Below are 9,083 nucleotides of genomic sequence, written 5' to 3' on the forward strand. Positions count from 1 at the left end.
TGATGATGATGATGATGATGATGGTGATGATGATGATGATGATAATGAAGGTGTGATGTGGATGACAGCTCTGTAATAACATGATGATGTCAGTGAAATGTGGATGGCTGCGTTATAAGTATATGATGATGACAGTGTGATGAAGTCTGATGAGGATGACGGTATTATGATGATGTGATAATGGCCATTATATTATAATGATATGATGATGACAGTGTGATGAGGTTGATAGCATTACGATAATATGATGGCTGCTATAATGATATGATGATGATGACAGTATGACGTGGTTGATATTACATGCAATTTTGTAATGATACAATATAATGATGACATTATTTTGACTGTGATGAGGATGGCAGAGTGATGATGATGATGGCAGTGTGACAATGATGAGTGTGATCAGGATGACTCTATGATAATAAGGTTTAGGATGATGAATGATACCTGATGTCTTATGTGTATGCACGTGTGCATGTGTCTGAGTGGAAGTTTGTCTTTTCAATGTATCAAAAACTTCAAAAAATAAAAAATTACAAAAAAAATTTTTTGAAAGGGCGTGGTCACATGGATGCTGAGGGACTGTCCCGAAATAAGATACCAGTAAAATATCTTAAAACGAAATTCGCTGTATGATAATTAAAGGACACTTTAACCTTAATTGGTATGCATGTTCTTGTAGTAATGGGATTAATTGTTGTAAAGCGGACGGATTCACTCACATTTACAGGGACAGAGAGGCTTGTCCAAAAGGGCAACGATTTTTGCAATTGAGGAAACAAAAAAAAATGTATCCTATTCCCAGTGGTAAAATTTTATGAAGAAATGTTTATCTGGCTTGAACAGCATAGGAGGTAAATAAGTCCCTTTCTTCGTCTCCTTATATACAAGACCTGTCTGAGTTCCAAACTGTCTTTCATTCGGAAAATCTCCACTTTCGACCCCTAATATTTCATGGAGCAATGTGGATCCAGTAATCAACCAAATTATATAAGATATCCTATTATACTTTATGAAATAACTTATACATATTTAAGACATATAAAATGAGATATATAATATGATAAATGATATACGGAATGTATCTATATATACCTGTTTATACCTTAAGGGGTATCTAAACAGCAAATCCAGTCAAAACAGTGATATTTTACAAGCCTATAAATTCCTACTATGGTGCAATTTAACAGAAATAACTTGATCAACTTTCAGTATGCATCATGGCAAACCGTGGGACTTGCTTTTGACATGAAATTTGTAAAACTTTTTGTAAATTTTAACAAAACATGCGAAAATGCATGTTTCAGGGGGACACAATCAGCTCATTTGTATCGCCGGTATTACATAAAATAGTCATATTGTTTTGCTCACAAGTGTATAAAACACAATAGGAGCACTGGTTTGACCAGATTTCACCCTGTTATATGTATTAAAAACTGAATTTATTTTGACCTTGAAATGCAAATGGCGATTGTGAATAATATCACACAAATATAGCATATGAGGAGGTATTTCAAACATCAAAAATGCTCTTAATAGACACTATAAATGATTCTAGACATGACAAGAAAACTGTTCTTAGGGGGAAAATGTTCAACCGTTGAGTTTGGGGTAAAAGATGCATATTTCTGAAAAGGCCTCTCACCAGTTAAACAATATGTTAAAAAGGTTCCTCTTACTTTGATCACATGTCTTTAAAGTATGATATAGGAGCATTTTTATTGATTGAAATAATGCCTTACTTTATGCCATATTTGTGTAATATTGCTATTTGCATTTCAAGGTAAAAACAAAATAAGTGTTTATACGTACATAAAGTCAAATCCGGTCAAACAAAGGATCCTATCCTGTCGAAGACACTTTCTGGTCGACCTAAACGCGAAGGAGCGAAAACACGGTCGCTCTTTCGCCATCGTGTTTCCGCTCATTCGTGTTTAGGTCGAAGGAGCGATATTGGAAATATATTAGACTGGTATACAATAACGTGAAAGTGGTATAAACTCTGTGTTATAAACGAACAGAGTTTGATTCGATGATCTCTGAAGGATTTTGTCATTAAATAAAGAGAATAAAATCGGATGCTTAATTCTAAATATTTATAATATAATACCAATCCACGTACTATAGTGGCCGTGAAAATCACCTAATGAATTGTTATCATAAAATAAGCATCTGATTGTCAGTGACCGTAACGGAAGGGAAAGTGGAGTGGTGATCTATTGTCTAAAATGTCTATTTTTAGACTCGATATTGTCAGTGATGGGTACCTGGGTAACGCGTCGGGCGTTGCCTTGGTAGTTATGACGTACGGGAATCGCCAATACTGCGTCATGCATTAGACATCGTGACGGGTATTTTCTAAGGCGTATTTCGTTGGACCATCGCAATTATGTAATACTGGTCCTATGTTTAGAAAAATACCACGCACCTTGCCATTGTTTCTTCGTTTTGGATCTTTTAGCTCTGTTTGATTGTTTGCTTGTTTCGGTAATGTCATTCTTTCTTTCTTTTCTTTTCTTCTTTATAATTCCGGCTCTGTCCTGTTTACCGGATGTTATTTGAGTAAAGTGGAGATTGTTATTATCATTTTATTCTCTTGATAGTCTCCGGTTTGAGTATAACTGTGACAGAATTCATTTAACACTTTAGGACTGTGCCAACACATTTACTGTTAACATCAAAGCAAGTCAAGTATTTAATAAGGACAGGTATAACACTATCACATATACGTACAATACAGTCAGGTCACGGGGACCGGTACCATACAGACGGTCACGGGGACCGGTACAACACAGTCAGGTCACGGGGACCGGTACAATACAGTCAGGTCACGGGGACCGGTACCATACAGACGGTCACGGGGACCGGTACAACACAGTCAGGTCACGGGGACCGGTACAATACAGTCAGGTCACGGGGACCGGTACCATACAGACGGTCACGGGGACCGGTACAACACAGTCAGGTCACGGGGACCGGTACAATACAGTCAGGTCACGGGGACCGGTACAACACAGTCAGGTCACGGGGACAGGTACAATACAGTCAGGTCACGGGGACCGGTACAACACAGTCAGGTCACGGTATAACACAGTCAGGTCACGGGGACCGGTACAATACAGTCAGGTCACGAGGACCGGTACAACACAGTCAGGTCACGGTATAACACAGTCAGGTCACGGGGACCGGTACAATACAGACGGTCACGGGGACCGGTACAATACAGTCAGGTCACGGGGACCTGTATAATACAGACGGTCACGGGAACCGGTACACTACAGTCAGGTCACGGGGACCGGTACAACACAGTCAGGTCACGGGGACCGGTACAATACAGTCAGGTCACGGGGACCGGTACAACACAGTCAGGTCACGGGGACCGGTACACTACAGTCAGGTCACGGGGACCGGTACAACACAGTCAGGTCACGGGGACCGGTACAATACAGTCAGGTCACGGGGACCGGTACAACACAGTCAGGTCACGGGGACCGGTACAATACAGTCAGGTCACGGGGACCGGTACAATACAGTCAGGTCACGGGGACCGGTACAATACAGTCAGGTCACGGGGACCGGAACAATACAGTCAGGTCACGGGGACCGGTACACCACAGTAAGGTCACGGGGACCGGTACAATACAGTCAGGTCACGGGGACCGGTACAATACAGTCAGGTCACGGGGACCGGTACAATACAGACGGTCACGGGGACCGGTACAATACAGTCAGGTCACGGGGACCGGTACAATACAGACGGTCACGGGGACCGGTACAATACAGTCAGGTCACGGAGACCGGTACAATACAGACGGTCACGGTGACCGGTACAATACAGTCAGGTTACGGGGACTGGTACAATACAGTCAGGTCACGGGGACCGGTACAATACAGACGGTCATGGGACCGGTACAATACAGTCAGGTCACGGAGACCGGTACAATACAGACGGTCACGGTGACCGGTACAATACAGTCAGGTTACGGGGAACTGGTACAATACAGTCAGGTCACGGGGACTTGTACAATACAGTCAGGTCATGGGGACCGGTACAATACAGTCAGGTCACGGGGACCGGTATAACACAGTCAGGTTACGGGGACCGTTACAATACAGTCATGTCACGGGGACCGGTACAATACAGTCAGGTCACGGGGACCGGTACAACACAGTCAGGTCACGGGGACCGGTATAACACAGTCAGGTTACGGGGACCGTTACAATACAGTCAGGTTACGGGGACCGTTACAATACAGTCAGGTCACGGGAACCGGTACAATACAGTCAGGTCATGGGGACCGGTACAATACAGACGGTCGACGGGACCGGTACAATACAGTCAGGTCACGGGGACTGGTACAATACAGTCAGGTCACGGGGACCGGTACACTACAGTCAGGTCACGGGACCGGTACAATACAGTCAGGTCACGGGGACTGGTACAATACAGTCAGGTCACGGGGACCGGTACACCGTCAGGTTACGGGGACCGGTACAATACAGTCAGGTTATGGGGACCGGTACAATACAGTCAGGTCACGGGGAGCGGTACAATACAGTCAGGTCATGGGGACCAGTACAACACAGTCAGGTCACGGGGACCGGTACAATACAGTCAGGTCACGTGGACCGGTACAATACAGTCAGGTCACGAGGACCGGTACAATACAGACGGTCACGGGGACCGGTACCATACAGTCAGGTCACAGGGACCGGTACACTACAGTCAGGTCACGGGGACCGGTACAATACAGTCAGGTCACGGGGACCGGTACAATACAGTCAGGTCACGGGGACCGGTACCATACAGTCAGGTCACGGGGACCGGTACAATAAAGTCAAGTCACGGGGACCGGTACAACACAGTCAGGTCACGGGGACCGGTACAACACAGTCAGGTCACGGGGACCTGTACAATACAGTCAGGTCACGGGGACCGGTACAATACAGTCAGGTCACGGGGACCGGTACAATACAGACGGTCACGGGGACCGGTACAATACAGTCAGGTCACAGGGACCGGTACAATACAGACGGTCACGAGGACCGGTACAATACAGTCAGGTCACGGGGACCGGTGTAGCATGGTATTTTGAATCATGGTGAAATGACCCCGGGGTCAAAATACCATTATGGTGAAATGACCCCGGGGTCAAAATACCATTATGGTAAAATGACCCCCCTCATGGTAGAATGACCCCCCCCCCCTTTCCCAAAAAAAAAAAAAAAATCCTAACTTATTTTTCATATATCATTCAACATATTTTTTTAATAAAAGCTATATTGTATCAGATAAGTGATTTTGATGCAAGTCCGAAAAGGGGGGGTGGGGGGTGGGGTCACTTTACCATAGCCATGGTAAAGTGACCCCCCCCCCCCCCCCCCCCCTCTTCCAGGCATAAATGACTCATCAAAATTAGTTACCCCAGACCAATTTTATTGTTGTTGTTAAAATTTATAGAATTATTGATGCTGATAAAGGTTTTGTGAAAATAAGTTACCAAAATTACCAAAATTAATGATAAAAAAGCTTTATTTCTTCATTAATGTTCTCCATCAACTATTCACCTATATTTCACTATATAGTCAACCTACCCCTCCAAACTTGTACTGTTTATAATGATACAATATTGTTTTAATGAAAATATATAAAATGATATATGAAAATCATGTTTTTGTGACTTTAGTATGGGGGGGTCACTTTACCATGGGGGGGGGGGGGGGTCATTTTACCATAATGGTATTTTGGCCCCCGGGGTCAATTTACCATGGGGGTCAAAATACCATACTACACCGGTATAACACATTCAGGTCACGGGGACCGGTACAATACAGACGGTCGACGGGACCGGTACAATACAGTCAGGTCACGGGGACTGGTACAATACAGTCAGGTCACGGGGACCGGTACAATACAATCAGGTTATGGGGACTGGTACAATACAGTCAGGTCAAGGGGACCGTTACAATACAGTCAGGTCACGGAGACCGGTACAATACAGACGGTCACGGGGACCGGTACAATACAGTCAGGTCATGGGGACCGGTACAATACAGTCAGGTCACGGGGACCGGTACAATACAGTCAGGTCACAGGGACCGGTACAACACAGTCAGGTCACGGGGACCGCTACAATACAGTCAGGTCACGGTGACCGGTACAATACAGTCAGGTCACGGGGACCGGTACAATACAGTCAGGTCACGGGGACCGGTACAATACAGTCAGGTCATGGGGACCGGTACAATACAGTCAGGTCACGGGGACCGGTACAACACAGTAAGGTCACGGGGACCGGTACAATAAAGTGTCAATGAATAGAGACAAGACATACCACAGTGGTAACAAATAGAGGCAAAATATACCACAGTGTTAACAAATAGAGGCAAAATATACCACAAACATACCACAGTGTGAACGAATAGAGGCAAACTATACCACAAACATACCAGTGTTAACTAATAGAGGCAAAATATACCAGTGTTAACAAATAGAGGCAAAATATACCACAAACATACCACAGTGTTAACGAATAGAGGCAAAATATACCACAGTGTTAACTAATAGAGGCAAACTATACCACAGTGTTAACTAATAGAGGCAAAATATACCACAGTGTTAACTAATAGAGGCAAACTATACCACAGTGTTAACAAATAGAGGCAAAATATACCACAAACATAACACACTGTTAACTAACAGAGCCAAATATATCACAAATATACCATAGTGTTAACTAATAGAGGCAAAATATACCACAAATATATCAGTGTTAACTAATAGAGGCAAAACATACCACAAACATACCACAGTGTTAAGTTATAGAGGCAAAATATACCACAGTGTCAACAAAAAGGGACAAAATATACCACAGTATTAACTAATAGAGGCAAAATATACCACAGTGTTAACAAATAGAGGCAAAATATACCACAGTGTTAACAAATAGAGGCAAAATATACCACAAATATACCAGAGTGTTAACTGATAGAGGCAAAATATACCACATACATACCACAGTGTTAAGTTATAGAGGCGAAATATACCACAAACATACTACAGTGTTAACTAATAGAGGCAAAATATACCACAGTGTCAACAAATAGAGGCAAAATATATACCACAGTGTTAACAAATAGAGGCAAAATATACCAGTGTTAAAGAATTGGAACAAAGTATACCACATTGTTAACGAATAGAGACAAAGAAACCAAATGTTTACAAATTCAAAGTCAAAGGAGACATCAGAAAGGAGAACGCCCAACCAAAAGGTCAAAGCTGAGACAGTGTCATGAGAGACATCAGAAAGGAGAACATTCAACCTAAAAGTCAAAGCTAAGACAGTATCAAAGGAGACATACAAATGAGAACACTCAACCAAAAGGTCAAAACTGAGACAGTGTCAAGGGAGACATCAGAAAGGAGAATACTCAACCAAAAGGTCAAAGCTAAGACAGTGTCAAGGGAGACATCAGAAAGGAGAACGCCCAACCAAAAGGTCAAAGCTAAGACAGTGTCAAGGGAGACATCAGAAAAGAGAACGCCCAACCAAAAGGTCAAAGCTGAGACAGTGTCAAGGGAGACATCAGAAAGGAGAATACTCAACCAAAAGGTCACACCTGAGACAGTGTCAAGGGAGACATCAGAAAGAAGAACACTCAACCAAAAGGTCAAAGCTGAGAAAGTGTCAAAGGAGACATCAGAAAGGAGAACACTCAACCAAAAGGTCAGAACTGAGACAGTGTCAAAAGAGACATAAAAATGAGAACATTCAACCAAAAGGTCAAAACTAAGACAGTATCAAAGGAGACATTAGAAAGGAGAACATTCAACCAAAAGGTCAAAGCTGAGAAAGTGTCAAGGGAGACATCAGAAAGGAGAACGCTCAACCAAAAGGTCAAAACTGAGACAGTATCAAAGGAGACATCAGAAAGGAGAACATTCAACCAAAAGGTCAAAGCTGAGACAGTGTCAAGGGAGACATAAAAAGGAGAACACTCAACCAAAAGGTCAAACCTGAGACAGTGTCAAGGGAGACATCAGACAGGAGAACACTCAACCAAAAGGTCAAAGCTAAGAAAGTGTCAAAGGAGACATCAGAAAGGAGAACACTCAACCAAAAGGTCAAAGCTGAGACAGTGTCAAGGGAGACATCAGACAGGAGAACACTCAACCAAAAGGTCAAAGCTAAGAAAGTGTCAAAGGAGACATCAGAAAGGAGAACACTCAACCAAAAGGTCAAAACTGAGACAGTATCAAAGGAGACATCAGAAAGGAGAACGCTCAACCAAAAGGTCAAAACTGAGAAAGTGTCAAAGGAGACATCAGAAAGGAGAACACTCAACCAAAAGGTCAAAACTGAGACAGTATCAAAGGAGACATCAGAAAGGAGAACGCTCAACCAAAAGGTCAAAGCTGAGACAGTGTCAAGGGAGACATCAGAAAGGAGAACACTCAACCAAAAGGTCAAAACTGAGACAGTATCAAAGGAGACATCAGAAAGGAGAACGCTCAACCAAAAGGTCAAAACTGAGAAAGTGTCAAAGGAGACATCAGAAAGGAGAACACTCAACCAAAAGGTCTAAACTGAGACAGTATCAAAGGAGACATCAGACAGGAGAACACTCAACCAAAAGGTCAAAGCTAAGAAAGTGTCAAGGGAGACATCAGAAAGGAGAACACTCAACCAAAAGGTCAAAACTGAGACAGTGTCAAAGGAGACATCAAAAGGAGAATATTCAACCAAAAGGTCAAAGCTGAGACAGTGTCAAGGGAGACATCAGAAAGGAGAATACTCAACCAAAAGGTCAAAACTAAGACAGTGTCAAGGGAGACATCAGAAAGGAGAATACTCAACCAAAAGGTCAAAGCTGAGACAGTATCAAAGGAGACATCAGAAAGGAGAACGCCCAACCAAAAGGTCAAAACTGAAACAGTGTCAAAGGAGACATCAGAAAGGAGAACACTCGACCAAAAGGTCAAAACTGAGACAGTATCAAAGGAGACATCAGAAAGGAGAACGCCCAACCAAAAGGTCAAAACTGAGACAGTGTCAAGGGAGACATCAGAAAGGAGAATACTC

General features: G+C 43.1%; 1 protein-coding gene across 1 annotated transcript; it reads left to right on the forward strand.

Annotated features, from left to right (window-relative positions):
- Nucleotides 1-7,364: 7,364 nt before the first annotated feature.
- Nucleotides 7,365-8,586, forward strand: LOC117316328. Its single transcript, XM_033870868.1, has 2 exons — nt 7,365-7,727; nt 8,011-8,586. Exons 1-2 carry the CDS (start codon nt 7,365-7,367, stop codon nt 8,584-8,586), a joined length of 939 nt encoding a protein of 312 aa, XP_033726759.1.
- The last annotated feature ends 497 nt before the right edge of the window (nt 8,587-9,083 follow it).

Source organism: Pecten maximus, chromosome 18 (genome assembly GCF_902652985.1).
Source record: "Pecten maximus chromosome 18, xPecMax1.1, whole genome shotgun sequence".
In the NCBI taxonomy this organism is placed as follows: domain Eukaryota; kingdom Metazoa; phylum Mollusca; class Bivalvia; order Pectinida; family Pectinidae; genus Pecten; species Pecten maximus.

Bases quoted from the DNA above. Each gene is read 5' to 3' on its own strand.
- LOC117316328 (XM_033870868.1), top strand. From the start codon at position 7,365: ATGAGAACACTCAACCAAAAGGTCAAAACTGAGACAGTGTCAAGGGAG. The intron at 7,728-8,010 runs GTCAGAACTGAG...CTCAACCAAAAG, and splicing joins GGAGAACACTCAACCAAAAG to GTCAAACCTGAGACAGTGTC.